The sequence below is a fragment of the Vulpes vulpes genome, chromosome 5, assembly GCF_048418805.1.
Source record: "Vulpes vulpes isolate BD-2025 chromosome 5, VulVul3, whole genome shotgun sequence".
In the NCBI taxonomy this organism is placed as follows: Eukaryota; Metazoa; Chordata; class Mammalia; order Carnivora; family Canidae; genus Vulpes; species Vulpes vulpes.
This window is the reverse complement of record NC_132784.1, coordinates 44,790,530-44,811,723: the sequence shown is the minus strand read 5'-3', so window position 1 is coordinate 44,811,723 and position 21,194 is coordinate 44,790,530. Positions and strand designations below refer to the sequence as shown.

Here is a 21,194-nt window from a genome sequence, read left to right as displayed (position 1 = left end):
AGCTATCCACACCAGCCGATGACTGGACTACACGCTAAGACCATCTTCCCCGTGAATCACCGAGTGCAGGAAATGGACTCAGGACTGGGTCAGAGAAGACAGAGCCAGTGGAGTCAAGGCTACTCCCTACTGCATGTACTGAGAGCTGCCTGGAAACATGGTCCTTAGTAAGATGCCTGACAAAGTAAAGCAGGTCCTCCCCACTTCCGGCCAGGGCAGCCTCCCCCCGCTACGCCACTCTGGGCCCAGACACGCAGGAGACCCATGGTGGGCCTGCTGGGGATGAAATACTGAAGAGCCAACACCCAGATGGTAAGAAAACCTTTGGGATTCACCGCCCCGCGCTCCAGGGGAAAAAGGGCTGCTTTCCTTAAAGAGAGAAAACGAATCACCATGTTCGTGATGTCCTCCTACTTTCACTTTTAACAAAATTTGCAATAAACCACAATTCTTAAGCTGTTTTTCATTTTTTTATTGCTGTTAATTCAAGGAAAAAGGGTTGCATAAAATCCAATCTGTTCTAGAAATATAAGTGGCCTTTCCAGTACATAACATTTCAAATATCAAAGTATATGGTAAACATACAAATAAGGAGAAGGTAACATACCTCCTATGTACAGTACAGTATCTTAAATCATAAAATAAGCTCCATAAAGTACAACTGGCAAGTGATTCACAATGCGGTCCATACGTGGCTTATCAAAACTCTCACTGGAACAGCTCAACTGCAGCTTAACAATTAATTTAATAATGTGGTCCAAAAATACCCAGATCAAATAAAATATATTTAATCAAAATAATTTCCTTTACTCGAACTTTTTTCTTTTTAAATTAAAGCTTTCATCTACCCCTTCACCCCCACCCCCTTTCCCCTTTAACTCCCACCCTGAAAGTTAGTTTCAAAATGTACATTGCTGCTATAAATATAAACGCTACCTATGAAGCATTAAATGAAGCTTCTTTTTTCTTCAAGTTTTTCCTTTCATCTAGCAATCTGTTAGGCTTCTGAACCAAGACCAAGTATTTAAGTTCCTCTGCTGTATACCAACGTTACTTCACACAACAAAAATCTGTCATTTCTGCTCTGTACTGAGGAATGGGAAAACAAAACCAGCCCCGACCCCAAACCTAGGACTATACAGTGGTAGTTGCTCATTGCTGTTGAATGCAGCAGTTCCAAAAATACACCCAGTCTTCCAGATAATCTCAGTGCACTTTAGGAAATCAAAAATTACCTGGAAGCAATTTAGTACATAGATTGGCTTTAAAAAAATTTTTTTTCTTTAAACAGCAGCATTAAACTTAGTGACATGACACTGACATGATTAATACCATCTTAACACACTCAGAATTCAGTCTTTCACATTATAATCAAGCAAAGTGGTAAACTGTTATCAAAGTGACTTTGCTACGAGAGAGAGACGGTGAGGGAACAAACCTGACTTTGCAGAACGCAGAGCTTCTGCTCAGATTGCAAAAAACATTTTAAACACAACGTAACACTGCTACAGTTGGTGTGAGAAAAGAAGAGATCTTTACTCAGGTAGTGTCTCTTTAGCACGACACAATGGTAGACTACAAGTGAAATCGGCTGTCGACTTTCGTTACAGACACAGACACACAGAACAACACTCACACTAGTTTGTTCACTTTATGTCTCTCTGAAGCAACAGGCTAAAAAAGTATGATGAAGTAAAAAGTTTTGTGGTTTTTTTTTTGTTTTTTAAGAAAAAGCTCTTTGTCCACTTCAGACATCCTATTTTTTCAGTTTCATATGGTTTTACTTCTTCCTCTCCCTTCCACTTTATTTTTGATTTGGACCACAAGCACTGCATATATGTGTTTACGTGACGCTGTTTTAGTACATATATACACACAATTTGGGGACTTGATTTCTCCTTTCAGATTAAGGTGAAACATTTCACCTTCGATTTACAGGCAGGGCAGGTCACAGAAGCGTGGACCGCTGCATGGCCAGCTGCCCCTGCCACAGGCCGCTGGAAGGAAGGTGACAGGGAGATGTGTGTCCTTGAGGGTGAAAGTGAGAAGAGCGTGGAAGAAGCGAAGTTTCTCTTTTTCAAAACCATATGACTGTCACCAGTGTTGTAAAAAAAGGTCAAATACACAGTTTTAAAGATTCAGTAAACATTGCACACAGCAAGTATTCAGTGTAAAAAAAAAAAGCACAGCAAACATTTTCCTTTTGATAGTTTGTCTGGATGTTTAAATTACACGTATCATACAGATAAGCCTGTTGTTGAACCAGGAGACCAGAGGCTCAAAAGCAATGCATTCTTTTTTGTTTTGGACATCGGTACAAGAGAAATGAAAACTCCCAACTGCATAGAAATCTAGGAAATGTAGAGACAAAGAAACACAAATAAAATACCTTTCCTCTCCTCCCCTCCACACCCCACCATGACTCCCCCACGCGTCAGGGTATTAAGCAGTCAAGCTTTACTTGTTTCACTCTGCAGAATCCAACGTATCATTAGGAGGGGGGAGGGGAGGTGCGTATCTCAGTCTGTAAGTGCCTAAAACGGGAAAGACAGAAGTGCTAAGTCACTGCTTACAACGCAACGCATCACAAACCACTACAAGATAGCAAACGGGCATGCCGGCAGAAGGCAGCTTCCTCCGCGCCACTACGGTTCCAGAATGGTAAATACGAGTTACCTTCAAGGAGTAATGTGACGTGTGTGCTTTAAGTGCAACCTAAAGCTATCAAACTCAATCTTCCTTTCAAAATGCCAAGTATACACCCGCAACTCAAGACTTTGTTTTCCCCCTGGATGAGATTTGGCAAAATGACAAAAGCCAAATCCAAGGGCAAGATAACAGTCTGACATCTCCGCTGAACTTGCCATCTTACTCATACTCATTTAAGAACATTTTCTTGTTTCTGGTGGTAATGACATTAAGCAGAGTTCAAATAATTCCCTTGCTCCCAAGCCAGTGCTTAAATATTTTGTTCCTGAAAATGCAGTAGCATTTTTTAAGCATCTGCTGGGAGGGAAAAGGGCACCATGAGGGAATGTGCATGAGGCCAGCTGGCTACGCATGGATGGACTAAAGAGTAACTAAAAATCCTACGTGTCAGATGCCTGCATCACTTCCTACTTCTTCTGTATTTAAAAATTTTGCATATTCTATGAAACGGGATTGTAGCTTTAAAAAAAAAAAAGTGCTGCAAGCAAGAGATTTGACATTATATAACGCAAACTCCCGTCATATTCCTTCCAAAGTGCCTCAGTGGTTTATTGTGCCTTCCTTGGAAACTGAATTCCTCTCAACTTCCTCGTGCTGTGTGACCTGGGTCTATGCTAGGTTTTCCCATCTGCATTTTCGGATTTGTCACTGAAAGCACAACATCGGTCAATGAACACACGCCAGCTCTTTCTGCCACAACAGGATGACCGTGCTCGGTAAGGTGGGGGGGACGGGCACATTCAAAAACAAGTCCTCTGGGAGCTCTCATGATTACCTTGTTGACTGGCCTCCATGGACGACTGCTTGCACTCCTGTGCGTAGTGTCCGCTCACACCACAGTTGTAACATGACACGTTCCCGTTCTTCTTGGGCCCCGAGCCGCTTGCGTTGGCAACTACGTTTGGTGCTGGGTACACAGGATAGAACCGCCCAAATCCCGCCATCTGCTGCATGCCGTAGTTGGCTTGGCTCCCCATGACTGGGTCATGCACCAGTCCATTTGCATAAGGAGTCTGAGGCAGAAAAAAAGGAAGTTGGTTTCCGTTGCTCTGATGTGCTTGGTTGAGGTAGCTGCCATTGCAGATGGATGGCAGAGTAAAGAACGACGGGACTCGGTACATTGGTCCGGGCATCGGATTGGGGTAATAGTAACTATTTAGCTGAAGGTTTCCGTTGGTCCCACAGCTGCACCTTCGCCCGCAGGAGCCGCAAGGCCCCGAGCCCAGCTGCTGCTGTGGCGGCAGGACCGTCCCGTTAGCGTTCGTGCTGCCCACTGCGCTGATGTACGACGTGCTGTCGCTCTGCGCGGTGCTGTGGGTCAGGGCGGGGCTGGGGCTGGGGGCGGGGCCCGGGGTGTGGGTGGGCACGGCGGGCTGCCCGGTGGCCGGGGCCTGGCTCGGGGCCGACGTGGCCGCGGGGCTGAGCACGCTGGAGCTCTGGCCGGGCAGCACGCCGGTGGGGAGGGGGGAGCCCGGCAGGGTGTAGGAAGCTGGTGGCTGGGCGGCTGACAGGCCGGCTGCTGGGAGAACTACCTTCACATTGGCAGGCTGAGGGACGGTCCCAGTGCTTCCCTCGATTTGAGGCACCATTTGATTTAGTCCTACCACTTGGGATGCGGATTTTGTGATGGGGTCCGTGGTAGCAACAGGAGAGCCCGGGAAGGTCCCTGGGCTGTGGACGGGAAGAAAGGCAGTGCTTGGTGACCCGAGGCTCAGACTTGCGGGGGGCTGCTGCGGGATGTTCACTGGGCAGCTCTCGGAAGACCCCTGCGGTGGCGCCAGCTTGAGCCTCTGAATCGTGAGGTGTAAAGCGGGGGCGCTGCTGTGGGGGAGGAACGCTGACGGGAGGGGTAATGGGGAAGCCAGTAATTCAAGGTGTTTCTCTGACTCTCCAGTAGAAGCTGTCGGTCCCAGGATTCCAACGGGCGTAGAATTTGTGGATTCCCTTATTGCAGAAATAGCAACGGGACTGGGAACGAGCATCCCTATCGTCTTGCCATCAGCCGATTTGGGTGGAGGAACGACCACGTCAGACTTCTGGGCACCATTGTGCATGACACAGTGTAAAGTTGGCATAAAAGAAATATGCTGATACTTGGGTGCGTTTAGGGGATCTTCTAAAAGGCCTCCGTTGTCGCTTCCTAATGAAGCAATCTGAACAGGTGGCTTGACAGTGACGGTCTGGTTGACAGAACCATAGCCTGTAAACCGGGTTGTTGACGGATTCCCAGAATCCTCAGAATTGCTGTCTGTGTCTAAGGGAAACAAATACAAACAGATGTTAGAGCATGCATAACTCCCAACTCTTGCTAGAAATCAATTCTAAGCGTATCTATTTTTTTTTTTTAATTAAAGTAGATTCCACGCCCAGTGTGGAGCCAAACACAGGGCTTGAACTCATGACCCTGAGGATCAAGTTCTGAGCTGAGATCAAGAGTCGACACTTAACTGACTGAGCCACCCAGATGGCCCAAATTTTAAGTATATCTAAAATGAACTCTGCAGTTTGAAACAAGGAAGTATGTCCCTCGGTTTCCTGATCGCCAAGCTGACTTTCGTTTAATTTCCAGCTTTCTATGGACTTTGTTTAAAAAATGTACAGATTTTGGAAAAGGCAACACCGTGGTGATGGTAAAAAGACCAGTGGTTGCCAAGGATGGGGAGTTGGGAGCAGAGACGAAAAGGTACAGTACAGGGGACTTCAGGGCAGTGACATGATCTGTATGACACTGTAATGGAAAATACAAAGTATTATACATTTGTCCGAAGCCACTGAAGGTATAACCACCAAGAATGATCCATTAGGTCAACTATGGGCGCTGGGTGATAATAACGTATCAATGGAGGTTCATAATTGGTAAAAACTATACTGCTCTAGTGAGTGCTGATAGCGGGGTGGGCTACACACGTGGCAGCAGAAGTACATGGGAAATCTCTGTACCTTCCTCTTCATTTTATTGTAAAGCTAAAACTTCTCTAAGAAAATTAAGTCTTTAATAATAAAAAAAATCCATGGAGAGATGAGCAACAAAAGTTTAACTGGAGTCTGAATGAAGTACAATATAAACACTGAGATTTATTTAAGATCACCTTATTATTGAGAAAAGGATTGAATCTTATCAATTTTAGGCAATTCACTTGATATGTATTCTGCACTGCCCAACCCAAGGTCTTCATGTGTGTCTCACACACATGATACAACGTAAAGGAGCCCAGTCACAAGATTATCCCTCAACCCAAATATCTAGAGGTAGGGAACGGAAGAGAATGGAATAAATATTCTTACTTTTATTTCAGGGGGAAAAGAAAATGTAAAGTTACTAAACAAACGGTGTTAGAACACAGGCAGCAACACAAACGTAAGAGCACTGCACTTCTCCCATGACAGAACAGCAAAGAGGCAAATACAAAATTACACTTCATATGGTGTTACTGCTGCAGTTACTCTTATGCTTGTATACAGAAATAGCTTCAATCTAGATTTCCCCTGGCTTCCTGACTTCTGGTATAAAAAGGGCAAAAGAAGTCTAGTTCATAATATGTAGATATCATAAACCCAAATACTGCAATAATATGTAGGAAAACCATGCAATTAAATGTAGTGCCTATTTTAATATCTTTTTTGCTCATAAATACAAGCGGAACTATATCACTGCTTAAAATGTTTACATATATTAAGGTAACAGCTAGCTATAGTCAATGAAGATGTTAAAAATTTTGGAAACAATACTAAAAATAAATAGTAGTAGCCTACCTCAAGAAAGGTTAAACAGAACCTGCTTAGTGACACGGAATGTCAACAGTGTTACTAACTCTATTATAATCTAGAAAGAAGAGGTTCAATTTATGAGTAAGTGGTTCTAGCATAAACTTCCCTTAATAACTGAGGTGGTTCCTTGCTAAATGTTTCAAAACAAAAAGTATCCCAAAACTAATAACTTATTCAAGGCATTTTATCTGTATCTGTAACCATCATAGGAATACACAGTTAAACATGTAAGTCCAAAGACAACGTACATAATCATTTTTCAGGTGGTTAACTAAATTTCCGTATGAATTGGGCTTTCTTTAAATCTTAAGTCACAGCAAATGGCCTCATGAATTTAAATGATCCCAAATGGTTTTCTGAGCATTGTTAAGGACTAATCTAGCTAATTAGAGATGGTCTCTCCCTTTTTTGCTTTGGCTTTCAAAAGTTTGAAGTCTCACAAAACAAAAACCCCATTATGAACAACAGAACAACAACAAAGTCACATGCTTTTTTAAAGCAACCTTTTCATACCCTCAAATTTCTAAAAATGATTGAAGCTTTTTACCACAGTGGATATTTTCCTCCTGCTGGTTTTAGATATTGCAAATGATTCTTCATTTAAGGAAGGCTCAATTTAGTCACTTGATAACTGAGCCTATCTGAAAAAGGGCAAATTCCTCCATCCAGGCCACCAACTCACCCTATCTGACACGAAGGGGAGGCTGCAAAATAGCCCAAGTGTACAGATGTACTCCTAACAATTCTGACAAAGAGGCCAAGTATGCACTATTAGCCTAATAGCCCCAGGATTATTAATTAGTACATCCTACAGAATCAAGCATAGCATGTGAAATCAAACACACTGAAAGCTATTCAGTGTGGACAAGGCATCACTATTCTATTCTATTCTGGACAAGGCATCAACATTCTCTCATTTAACCTTCATTAAGAACTCTGGGCAATTATTTCCATTTTTTTTTCTTTTTCATGAGGAAAATGCAGATCAGAATAGTACTACTGCCTCAGATTAGAACTGGTGGTAGAGTCACTATACACTACATTTTATAGGACTTCAAAACAAGTGCACAGTAAAGACTGACTTTAATTGTACAAGATGCAGGAGCATTACTGCCAAAGCTCCCTAAGACATGGCCTGATACTCTAACACAGAAGCTAGGGTCTGGGAAAGAGCTATATATGGCCCAGGAAGAGGCCACACCTGGCTGAAATGCTGTGGTCTAAGGCTCTCTATAGATCTTTGTGGCCCAAGAAAAATCATTATTAATACTTCCCACTAGCATGGGTACACCTTATAACCAAAATGTTCCTAATCAGATGTTTAAAATCAAGATGTTACCAATCAGATGTCATTATCATGTGTAAAGAATGGTATCCTCATTCAACATACACTTTTTGAGATCTCATTTCCAGAATGGTAGGGTAAGGATCTCTGACACTCTACTCCTGCATAAAAGGAACAAGAATCCTGAAAAAACTGTCAAAATTGCCTCTTCAGAAGTCTGGAAATTAACTAAAGGCTTACAGGAATCGCAGTGTTTATTCCAGAAAAGCCTTTGAATCTCTTAAGAATAGTGAGTGCTGTGGCATTTTACTTTGCCCTAATTCCAGTGTACTTTTCTCCAGCTCAGAAGTAGCTTTACAAATGAAAATTTTTACACCTATAGTAGCCATATAAATGAGCAACCTAGCAGCCACTAGAAGAAGCATGGGTTTGGGGCTATCTAAAAGCCCTATCCCCAAAGAAATGTCACTGTTGGTCTAGTAGTTAGAGCTCATTCTATGTTAATAGCTGCTTACCACAGGGCATTTGTCACAATCAATCAGCAACAAATGCTTAACAACCTGGCCGCCTGAGGCAGCATTACCAGTTGGGGCTAATAAGCTGACCAGAAAACGTAGAAGAAAAAAAACCTAAAGAATGAGATGTCCAAAGGGAGCTTTGAAAAGCTTTCACACATTCCTGAAAATCTAGAGGCCATGCTTATGTCTAGGGCTGTATCTAAGCCCGGGAGAGACCTGAGAAAGCCTGCACTCTCAATTTTGGCTGACTCTGAGCTTCTCTTTAAGGAGGAACTGAAGACACAATACATGCAGAAAACAAAGGGCAAAATGGCAGATGTGAATCCTACATTATCCGTAATTACAGTAAAATCAAATGGATTCAACACTCTGCTCAAATGGCAGAGATGGGCAGAATGGCTAAAAAGCCATAATCCAACCACATGCTGTCTATAAGAGATACATTTTAGATTCAAAGACACGTATAGGCTTAAAGTAAAAGAACAAAAAAAGAAGTATCCTGCAAATAATACCCAAGAGAAAGCTAGAGTGGTTACATTATTCTCAGATAAAATAGACTTTAAGGCAAAAACTGTTATTAGAGACAAAGAAAAAGGATATTTTAATAATGATAAAAGGATTGATACATGAGGAAGATATATAAATTATAAATATGTACCTCTAGCAACACACACACTTTCAATCTTTCTATACTAAACTCCATTTTACCATGACTGTTTTCTTTCCACTTAATTTCATATGCAGGGAAATAAGCTTTAAAAAAATCAACATTGCTAGGAAATGCCAAGTCAGTGGTCCATAAGACACCCTTTATACCAGTTAAATTTAAAATCAATAATGACATTTATAGGAACAAAAATTACTTATGTTTGACTGCTTTTAAGAGACAACACACATTTTCCTCTGCCACCCCCATATCCCTTCCAGAGAGCAAACCTCTGTCTTTTTCTTCTTCACTTTCAAAGCTTTCTCTTCCATCATGTCGTGGGCTAGAGGGAGAACTGTAACTCTCTGAAGAGGTTTCCCCACATGTGTCATGTCCAGATCCAATGTCCAAATTCACATCTAAAAATAACAATTCTATCTTTTAAAAATCACGTTAAGTAGTTAAATTAATTTCTTAATTGAACCATTAGAAGTAGTTATAGCTGTAAAATTTGTTTTCTTTTTCAGTTTTTCTAGAAGCACCTAAAAGGCTCGTCCCTGACCTAGGAAAAATTCAGTATTAAAACACAGTTTTAACTGAACTGAATAATAAATACACTCTTAAAATAAAGGCAGAGGAACAAGTCAATCTTAGTTTAAAAAATCAGTTAAGGTTCTTTGTAGGGCCTGCTCAGTAACAGCACACTGAGCCATTTTCTAAGCCTAGATATCTTAAATTCTCAGAGCTTTTTGGAAAATTCATTCTTTAATAGAACTCAAGAATGGAACCATCAAAAATGCTTATTCAATTAAATCACTATGCCTGAATATTTAAAGAAAGTTAAATACTTCCCGTCTAGTAAACTGAGTAGCCCCTTGAGTTCTGCCCAGAAGCCAAGCCCACAACAAGGTGGGGTAGGGGGTGTCATACAGAACCTGCCATGACCAATTAGCCTTATGTGTTTTGAGCACAGAGAAAAGATTATCGGTATACCTAGTACTGGACATTCCTGCACTGGTCCACACTTAAATAACTGTTTTATTCATTTCTGTAAACCCAGGAGCTAACATAGCTTCTGTCTTGCAGCAAGCATTGAACACATGTTTAGTATGTAAGTCCTCATATAAGGAATTCTAGAGGGATTCTAGTACTATATAGATGCGTGAACCATTTCTACAGCAATCTGGTAGAAGCAACAAAAGGTAATCACTTGGACAAAATAATGTTAGAAAAAAAGATGTGCTTTGTGTAATGAATATGCTAGCTGACTAATCTGTGTCTTTTGAAGGTATTAAATTTATAATAGTGTTAGTACTGTTACGCATGACCTTGCCTAGCCCAAGGACTCAAATGGTGAGTAGATACTAAAGAAAAAAGTCGTTAAGAATGTAGATGTTGCTAATTGCCTTTGGGTAATAAAATGCCAAACTGCCAAAGGAAAACTTCATAAAATCTCATGGGACCGTAAAAAAAAAAAAAAAAAAAAAAAAAAAAAAAAAAAAAACATGGCAGAGGAGTTACTTGGGCAAGTAATAATTTTACAGAAAAGTAATCTGGAGTATATTTATACGCGGTAATGGGTTTTGCATTACCAGTCACAACACGACTAGGGAAAGGGATGCAAGTCACCAGTAATGGTGATCTGAAGACCATTTAATGTGTCACAGTGGCCAAACAGTCTGGCATTAAACTGGACTAATGAAAACTAAACCTATAAGAACTGTGGCAGCAATTTCTCCAAAGGACAATTTATAGAATGATTTACTCTAGATAATGAAGCTAGTAAGTATTCTAATCTCCAAATTATCAAATAAATAATTTGCAGTTTTCAAATATCTAAATCCATAAATCTAAATCTATACTAAATATAATTCCCTTTTTAATGATCCAGAAGGTGCAGTTTCTTTGGAATTTTTCTCATCAGAAATTATGTGATTGGGCAGCCAGGGTGGCTCAGCAGTTTAGCGCTGCCTTCAGCCCAGGCAGGACGTGATCCTGGAGACCCAGGATTGAGTCCCACGTCGGGTTCCCTGCATGGAGCCTGCTTCTCCTTCTGCCTATGTCTCTGCCTGTGTGTGTGTGTGTGTGTGTATCTCATGAATAAATAAAATATTTTAAAAAAAAGAACAGGTGATGGTCTGGAATCAGGAAGTTTGGACAGGGAGGATGAAACAATTATGTCAAAGGATGGTCCACTCACTGTCCTTTCAAACAGAAGCATACACTTTGTTAGGTCTCAAAGGGTAAAAGGTTTTGCACATTATGAAGAGGACAAAACGCAGAAACTTACAATATTAGCCACTATTCTAACGATGAAATCCTGGTTATGAGAATGTATGAACAAACAGAAGAAAGGTGGACTAAAGAACCATGTAGGTACATCACATGATAGGACCACAGTGGGTTATTAAAGGAAGCTGGAGATTTTTAAGCCTCTGAAATCTCTTAAAAGAATTACTGAGAGGTCAACTACCTCATGGCCCCCCTAAGTTTTTGCTGCCACCATCTGCAGCACAAGAATGGGGTGGAGGAAACACAGGTGATACACTGGGACAAAGTTCTTAATGACGCAGATAAAGGAAAGCACGAGTCCTTTTAGTAGAGAGATTTAAAGCTGGAGGTGTTAAAAGCAAATATGCCACGAAGAATACAGATGATAAACAGGACTGCCTGCTTTCTGGGGAGGATACAACATGAAGGGGGAGGCAGTACTTCTCTTGTTCCCTTTTGTATCTTTAGAATATGGAATTCTAGAAATGTATTGTTATGCAAAATAGAAGTTAAACCTTAAGATTAAAAAAAAGTGATACTTCTCTTATTTACTGAAAGATACAACATACACCATTAGAAGGACCTGGTATTTTCAACTTCAAGACAGCGTCTACACTTTATGGCACGTAGGACTTGTTCCATAAAGAAAAAAAATCTTTCATACATCTTGAGTTTACTGAACGCTTAGAAGTAATTCCTTCTTCATACCCTACTATCTCAAAGGGACATAAATAAACAGAGGTGTTTTTTTTTTTTTAATCGGAGTTGGCAAACTTCTGAGCTACATTTGACATCAATGCGATGTTTTATTGGTAGTCACAATTCATGACTGAGAATAAAGTTTATTTTAATAAAAAATCCTGAGATTGTATTTTCAGAATATTGGAAAATGAAGAGCCAAAGGAGTTGGGAGTTTGGGATGTTACTTAAAAGTTCTTCATAACCCACACAGTATATGTTTTCTTCTGTCTTTGACTAGGGAGAAAGAACTAAATTATTAAACACCTGTGTGCTCAGCAATGGGGAGATGCTGTTCAGATGTAACCATACTTAATTTTTACACTCTAGGGAGGGAGGCTATTATTCCTGGTTTTGTCAATGAGAAAAATCAGGTTTCAGAGAGGCCACACATTTCCACAACTAGGTAAGTACAAGATTCAACCCCATAGGTGTGTGAGAGCAAAGTCCATAGAACAACTCTGTAAATGCAAAGCTAAAGAGGAAAGAACTGCATGCCTCTTCGGGGGGGCAGCAGCTCCCAAATTACATGACAGATGAGAGACGGAGCAACCTTTTGAGGGTGGGACATATTTGACAGAAATTTTGACTGGGAAATGACCCAATTTAGTAAGGGATCGAGGAGATCAACATGCGGGCACAGTGTAGAAAATGCTCTGGAGGAAGAACAGACCAGGTCGATGTGCTGGAAGGAATTTCCAACCCTCTACTGACAGAGACCTTTCGTCATTCTTATTTTAGCTTTCCTCCTCCTTTTTAGCTGCCACCACCACAGGAAACCTCAAAGATAGTTAAGTGTTACAATTAACTCATCAATGACGTGTTTTTTTTTTCCATGTCATTTTTTTCCCCCAAAGACAGTTAATTCAGTGAGTTGGCCAGATGATTTTAAAGTCAAAATGCAACCATATTTCCTGTATCAATGTTCAATCTCTCTGAATAAATACCTGGTTTAAAAGCACACTCCATAAAAACTATATATATATTCTGGTTATTTATGTTGTATCACTCTGAATGTGCTAATACTTGGATAAAATTTAAATTTAAAAAATCCTTTATTTGTGAGATCAGTGCAGTTGACAAATGCATTAGGTACACTCATGAACAAAAAACCTTCTCCTAGAAATCTATGGGCTTTTCTTCTCTTTTATCTTTATTATTAATAGTAAACATGACAGAAAAGTTATCAATGAACCAGCAGAAAGGACATTTCTCAAATGAATACAAAACCAAGAAGAGCTCTTAAAAGTGGATAAATGAAAACTAATCAAATCTAATATAATAAAAATCTGGTGTCTGAATTCCCTTAAAGCTCCATAACCACCCCACCCCCTCCAAAGAATCAGCACTAAAACATGAAACAAGATTCTAAAAAATGACTTTACACAAGAACAAGGACAGGCTTCCATGAGGGCAGAAAAGATCTGCCAGGTCCCAGACCTTTGCTCTGGAGCAGGGATCAGCTTGAGAAGCAAACAAATGAGCAGTCGGCTGCTACCAGAGGAAGGAGAAGGTGGGTAGGTAGAACGGTGGCAAAGGAAAAGCTTGACCTCCCAGCTGAAGCCCACTTCCTAAATTAACTCCATCAATACTTTGGAATGGTTTAATTCAGAAATTGCTATCTGCATCAGTGCAGGATCAAAGTATATCAGGATTTGACACAATAGTTCAATATCTACTGTGATAGGTATCATGCTAAATATATTTATTTGATGGGGATTTCAAAGAAAAACTTTCTTACCTTTCACAGAACCACCATGTGCATGCTGAGAAGTGGAGAGTCTAATACCATTTATTCTACTATTCAATCTGTTGTCAGTTTTCTTCATTTTCTCCCTAAACCAAAAGTATATACGTTACCCAACACGTTTTATAAGGTTCTCTGGAGAACACAGTAAGTAGTGTAACTAAAATTCTCAATTTTTTATAATAAAAAAAAATTTAGCAAGGTATAATATAAATGCAAGATTCATCCCCTTAGTGTACAGTCCTGAGAGTTCTGTGCCCCTCCAAACTGAATATATTTGGCAATAGCTTCATTTCAATCATCTGCATTTGTTGATTTTGAATTTTAAAGAATTAAGCCTAGAAGTAAAAATAGGAAAACTAAAAGAAAAATACTCTATATAATATAAATTAGACATGCCCATAGTCAAATCCTGCATTGTTGCCTTTCTTACCAATTTCTATTACTGGAAACATTAAATTGAACCTACTTTTCCATTTGTGGCTTTCCTTTCTTCTTATTTATTGATGATAAGCCTCGTTTTTCAGTTGAATGCTAATGGAAAGAATAAAGAGAAGTCAAACAGATGAAAACTAAACCATACTTGTGTAGTTACCCTTCTATTCTGAGATCAAACATTAAAGTGACACCTCACCGGTTGTATATTCTAATAAATTCTGATTTCTAACCTATTTCCTGAAGCTATCTACCTGGATCACTAAAATTTGCACATTCTCTGCAACATAATACTGATCTAAGAAAAAAATCTATTTTGTATTTTGCTTTTAAAATGGACCTGTATTCCTTCTTCTGACCACAAAATTAAACACAAGTGTTTTTGCTACAACTGGTATTTGCTACACCTTCAACAGTATTCTAACATTCAGGTTTTTTAAACTGCAAAAACAGTTTTGTCAACTTTAAGAAGGGAAGGTGTAGGCACTGAAGTAATGGACTCTGAAAACAGGCCATTAAGTATGACCAAAGTGACATACAATTTCTCCAAGTATGCTTCAATGCTTTGGTTTTTAAGAAGGCATTGCAGTAAAGGTTAACATTTGGATCTGAGGTTTGGCCAGAAATAAAAATCAGGTTAATTTTCCAGAAAAAAGTTCTCTCCACAGCTGCAGTGGTAAGCATTCCCCTATATCTGTGGTGCTAAGGTATTTGAGATCACATTTGAGAGCATTCTGCACTTTGATTACGCCAACTCCTAAGAAAGTAAATATTTCCTAATTACATTCAGGAGTGTGGGGAAACTGCCCTAACGACTCATGAAGGAAGGTCGGTTTCAAAATTCACATCACCGACAGCAAGATAGTGATGGAAATATGAATAATTATTTCAAATGCAAAAGAATTAGCAAAACAATTTAACTTATCCCTGGTTGGAATAAACACCATAGGATTCATATCAAAATGTACCAAATTTTTGAGCAAAATGTACCAAATTTTTGAGCAAATAGGATTCATATCAAAATGTACCAAATTTTTGAGCAAATAAAAGGTATTTTTTTTAGGTCCCAAAAGAGCTCAGACCGTATTTCAGTTAAGTTTAAAGTCCAACACTTACAGTATCTGACATACTAATGCACAGAGAACTTGACTCTTACAGAGCAGCAATGCACAAAGACAAAAACCAAAGCCTCAAATACCTGGTCAGCTAAGGCCACACAGTGCTCCGGGTGCTGAATGGTGGGACAGCTTTGCTTCCTCCAATCCACTATTCCATTCTGTTCAGAATATTGCATGGTGAGCCCATCCAATGGAGAACAACTTGTACCAATAGTGCTACAGAGAAAGTTTATATGAGTATGAAAATCTATCCTCAATAAACAAACCCACTATATCATATAACAAAGAAGCTATAGCAACCCTTTCTTCAGTGTTTTTTTTGTTTTGTTTTGTTTTTGTTTTTACAAAATGCCTAGTGAGATCTCTAAGGGGAAAAAAAAGTGTACTATGAGAATAAACTATTGCACAGCTATCTTATCTATTAATAATACCTATCTCTCAGGAAATTAGTAACAAATGCACATTGTCTTCAGACTCTCTGCCACAGTCATCCCGTATCACTTACACCCAGTGTGTGCCCCAGTCTTGCAAGGATCACTGACTAGTACTGTGTATATCTCAGGCATGTAAAAGGATAGAATGATGTGACCAAAAACCGAAAGAAACAGACAACAGAAATAGACCCAAAAAGAATCCAGAGAAGGAAGGTACTGGGCAAAGCCTTTAAAATAACAGTGCTTAAACACATCACTGATGGGAAATTCTGGAAGAGTCCTGGAAAATATAAAAAAGAACTAAATTTAAGCTCTGGAACTGTAAAAGAAACAAATTAGGAACTCAATGGATGGAAACAGATGAACAAAATCAGCGAGGAGGAACTGTGGTCAGAAGAAACTAGACCAGAGCACCGAGAAGAAGAAACCATGAGAGAACACAGAGAAGTTTATGAGACACACGGGGCAAAGTGTAACACCCATAGTAGTCCAGGTCTCAGAGGAGAAAACAAGAGAATCAAGCAGAAGCAACATCTGAAGAGAGAATGACTTGGACTTCTCTAAACCCAAAAAGTATCAGGCTTCAGACTTGAGAAGAATTCATTCTAAGGCAGCTACAAACACATCCTAGGCAAAGTGCTGAAAACCAGACAATGAGGAAATCTTAAAAAGCAATCAGAGTTTGAAAAGCACACCAACTTCCAAAGATCAACAGTAAGACTGAACAATGAATGCCAGCTGTCTTTTTTTTATATATATAAATTTTATTTATTTATTCATGAGAGACACAGAGAGAGAGAGGCAGAGACACAGGCAGAGGGAGAAACAGGCTCCACGCAGGGAGGGAGCCTGACGTGGGACTTGATCCCAGGTCTCCAGGATCATACCCTAGGCTGAAGACAGCGCTAAATCGCTGAGCCATCGGGGCTGCCCGCCAGCTGTCTTTTTTAGTCCCCGTATAAAAAAAGTAGCTGTCTGGGATGGCATGGCTGATATGGGAGGTGACTCCAGGAAGCAGGCACGACGAGCGCACAGAATACATAGGAAAGGAGGAAACACCTATGTAAGGGTCCCTTACTGAGGGAGACCTCAGTACTGGATGGGACCTCCTACAATCATCTATCCAAAGGACAGGGAGCCAGAGCTCCCCCATTGGTTGGTTGAGCGCAGATTACTGGAGCAAACTGACTTGCATTTCTGGGGAGGGCCAATTAGGTCCACAGAATCATCAGCCAGGGCTCTGAGGCAGAAGGCAGCACATCCTGCAGCTTAGGTAGGACAGGAGGAATGTGAGGGGAGGCAGAGGTGGGCCGAGAGGACATGAGGCAAGGGAGCAAATGCATTAAACAGGAAGACAGGAAAACCTGAGTTTCAGAGCTCACAGGAAGTAACTGCCAACGTAGGATCCTACATCCAGCAAAACTGAAGGCAAAATAAGCATTTTTTTCCAGGTAAAAATAAAAGTGATGGCGTTATGGGCAGGTATGACTTCGGAAATACTCAGTGTTCTTCAGCTAGAAGGAAAACAATCACAGAAGGATGCTAAGGCATGCGGGGAAGGGCACTGGAATGGTAAAATCTGACAAATGAAGAGAGATTTCATGAGGTTGAAATACAGAGAGAACAACGACAGGTAAATAGGACATTTATAGTTGATACAGGGAGGACGACGTAAGGGGGGTGACAGTGATTAAAGGTCCTCATGGGGGAAGTGGTACAAGCACAACTGGTACGAGACCTTTAGTAAGTTAAAGATGTAAAATACAATCTCTAGGGTAATCACGAGAAGAAGGGAACACGATCTATAACAATCAAGGTTAAGAGAAGAGGAAAGCAGAATAAAACCACCCCTAAAGCAAGAAAGGAGAGAAAAGGAAGGTAATACAGAAAAGGCCAAATAACAAGCCAATACTAAAATGGCAGACTTGTAGCCAAAAGTATCAGTACTTAAAGCAAATGTGACACAGTCAATTAATTAAAAAATGCACAAACACATTTACATTTTAGAAATTAGATACGTACTTCACAAGGGGACTTTTCCCGGTATGTTTCTTGTGGATTATGGTGTGCTGTAACACATCTACAGTAGAGGAAAAAACAGTTCATTATACCAAATGCTTCTGCAAAAATCCAAAAGGATGATGCAACTAATTTATGTGACCATGACAGCATCAACAGACTGTGCAGAACACTTGAAAGCATTTTTCACAGAAAATTCCTTAAAGAGGCAATTTTTCAAAGACACACAGGACCACTGAATTTCCTTAAATATCCTCTCAAATATGGTCCACCCAAGAGCAAATCGGTTTGGTCCAAAAATTATGGAATTTCGCTATGATGTGCCACTGCAAAACAAGAAGCTGCCATTTCAGGCTCTTTTTTTAGCCATTAAAAAAATGAAGTGTCTCAAACATTCAAAAGATGTGCATCTATTAATGTAAGAAACGCCGATATACCGTTTCAGATCTCTCTATTCAGCTTGAGCCTTGAACAACATGGGTTTGAATAATGAGGGTCCTCTCACAGATTTTTTTTCTGATGAGTAAGTACACTACTGTAAACCTATTATTTTCTTTTCTTTAGCCTACTTTATTATAAGAATACAGTATATAACACACCTAAAATACAAACTATGTGTTAATAGTGTACGTTTTTGGTAAGGCTTCTAGTCAAAGAGCAGGCTAGTTATAGTTTAGTTGTGGCAGAGTCGAAGTTCAACACGGATTTTCACCTGCATGGGGAGGGGGTCAGTGCCTCTAACCTGCATGTTGTTCAAGGGTTAACTATACTTGCCTCTTTTAATTAAGAAACAAAAATATATCACAGAAACAACTGAAGGCCTTCCTCCATTCCACTAACTCCCTCCCTCTACAGAGAACTAAACTAGTTGTAATATTTCTAGTGTGTGTTTTTATGAAGACTTACAACAAACACCCGGGTATTTGCTATTACACACAAGGCTGCTGTGAGGATTTCAGTCTCCATCCCCTGGGCACACGGACAACAATTTTCATAGCAGCAGAACTGCCGGGCAGTAGCATAAAATTAATTACTTCCAACCTCACTACATAGTGTCAAATTTCTGTCCAAATGAGTTGTACCAATTTATATTCCCATCTGCAGTGGATCACAGTTCCCATTACTTCATATCCTTGGTAATGTCAGACTTGAAAACGCTTGGCCAATCTGATGAATATGAAATGACATCTTACTGTTTTTAGAGTGTGCATTTTTTGGACTACTTGTGAGGCTAAACACTATTTAATAGCCATTCAAACTTCTTCTCTGAACTATCTTTATCTTTTGTCCATATTTCCAATCAGACTGATGTCCTCATTGAACTTTCGCAAGAATATTTCTACTGTCTGGATGTAGTCTTTCTTCAACTGTGAATATCCTGTAAATGTCTTCTGTCTGGTTTTTGGGCCTCGTGTTCAGTTAATGTAGATTAGAAAGATCTCCACAGTCATGCATGCTCTGTTTCGTCAAAAAAGCCTTCTTGTCCCAGATTATTAACATTTCAAAATTCGCTTTTACAATTTACTATTACATGAAGTTTATATGCTACATATATTTTGTTATTCACTTGAAATTTCTGTGCATGATTTAAGTAGAGATCTAATTATAAAGTCTTTTTTTCAACTGGAAAGCCAGCCAACATCATTTACTGACTAATCTATTTTTCCTCATTTACTTATAATGCCAGCCCTCACACTCTGAGTTCCCAGATGTCTGTTCCTCAGCTCCTTCACCTGTCCTAAGAGTCTGTTGGCCTCTCCCTGTGACCCAATCAGGCAGAATGGCCTGTTCCCATGAATACACATTTACCTTCTTCTTGACTTGAAGCTTCTGAACTGTCTTCTTTTAAGTGTTCTAATATTTTAGAAGTCTTCAGAGAGGATTGTAAGTTATCTGCAGGAAGCATTCATTATTATTAACTTTTTAGGAAAAATATAACAAACAGAGCACACAGAATGATTAGGATTCCTTTTCTCCCAAAAAGAGGAGAGTGGAAAACTACGTGGGAAAGAGAACTTTTCTACTAGTTAGGCCCTTTAAGAAACCAAAGTGACAGCACAAAACACAGGACTGGGAGTGGGGACACTGAGTCATGGAGCCTGCTCTCTCCATAAGAACTACAGGCTAGAGCAAGGTGTCTCGCCTCTGCCAGCCCCCCACGTGCTCATGTGCAAAATGAGAAGCAGCACTGGATTAGTGCTTCCCAAACATCGGTGTGTGGGGAGGTTTTCAAATTTCTAGTATGTTGTGAACTATAACTTTTATAAAATATGATCATGTGTGGCAATGTCAAACTGCTACACACTCTCAGTGTCTACTATCAGTTTCTATTCTATTACAGAGCAGTGACAAGCAATTTGTGGACCAGCACTGACCCACCAAATACATCCTGAAAGCCCTGAATGACTTCTCTGTTACTATCCAGACTGGTGGGATTCCAAAGTTTAATGCTGAAATCATTTAGAAGTTTAACATTTGTTTTCTCAATTGTCAGAATATAGACTAACACTCTCTATCTTAGGGAGAAAAAGGGTAGAGCTGTCGATTTTTTTAGAAAGTGCAAATGAACTTCGACAACAATGTGTTCTTTGGTGAAACAGTGTGGACATCCTGGCCAGATTTTCCCCAATCTCAAAACATGCACTTTTAATACATTTAATTTCACAACAATCTGATTATCTTCAAATCTATTAGCTTCTTTAGAACTACTCATAGTTTAAATACTGTAAAAGCTCTCATGATGAGTTTTCTACTATTTATATATGCACTACTCACTTGGGCTAGTTTTCCTGGGCAGCCTGTTAAAATCTGAATTTGAAGTTTAACTTTGGTGTTTCGATGCTTTTTTAGAATTAAACATATGCTATTTAATGATACTCCTTCAAAAGTGCCTATACTCCGTTCCAGCAAAAGCACTGATTGTTGAATCTATACAGTTGTAGGATTAGAATTCTCCTTAAAAAAGAAAAAAAAAAAAAAAAACAACCAAACAAACAACAAAAAAAGCTACTACTACCACTAAGACATAAATTTAACCATGGAGTTGCTCATCTTGTCTCATCAACGTCATCAAAAGTCTTAATTCTAATTGCTACTTGTTTAAAATATTTAAGGAGCGTGCATGTACATGCACACACACACACACACACACCCTATTAGAGAAACGTGACCAAGTTAATTCATGTTATAATATCCAATCATCTTACTTTTTTAAATCTCTTTTTCTTCCACTTAAAAATGAGGAAATACCCATTTTCTTTCCCCTTTAGGTAGAAGAAAAATATGACTTTGCTGAAAACCGAAGATTAAAAAAAATAAATAGCCACTTGCCAGAGTGGCTGTGCTGGAAGTCAGCACATTCTCCTAAAAAGCACCCATTTGTGTTTCTGGCCAAATATTTGTTTAAAAGGGCAGTTGAAAAAGTTGTGCCTAAAACGAAACACAAGGCCAACTATAATAAAGGATGAGACATAGGGGCGAATCCACCCTACAGGAATAGAAGAAAA

The 21,194-nt window shown here is 39.7% G+C and overlaps 1 protein-coding gene across 3 annotated transcripts in view; it reads right to left on the bottom strand.

The window, feature by feature from the left end:
- Positions 1 to 2,009: 2,009 nt before the first annotated feature.
- Positions 2,010 to 21,194, bottom strand: part of ZCCHC2 (zinc finger CCHC-type containing 2) — a 56,223-nt gene continuing 37,038 nt past the window's right edge. For all 3 annotated transcript variants that reach the window (XM_072758044.1, XM_072758045.1, XM_072758043.1), the window contains 8 exons: positions 19,498 to 19,581; positions 17,692 to 17,749; positions 15,316 to 15,451; positions 14,152 to 14,216; positions 13,677 to 13,771; positions 9,217 to 9,345; positions 3,485 to 4,963; positions 2,010 to 2,534 (listed from right to left, as the gene is read on the bottom strand). In XM_072758044.1, coding sequence (XP_072614145.1) covers positions 2,467 to 2,534; positions 3,485 to 4,963; positions 9,217 to 9,345; positions 13,677 to 13,771; positions 14,152 to 14,216; positions 15,316 to 15,451; positions 17,692 to 17,749; positions 19,498 to 19,581 — 2,114 coding nt within the window. In that variant the 3' untranslated portion in view covers positions 2,010 to 2,466. The remainder of the gene's footprint in view (positions 2,535 to 3,484; positions 4,964 to 9,216; positions 9,346 to 13,676; positions 13,772 to 14,151; positions 14,217 to 15,315; positions 15,452 to 17,691; positions 17,750 to 19,497; positions 19,582 to 21,194) is intronic.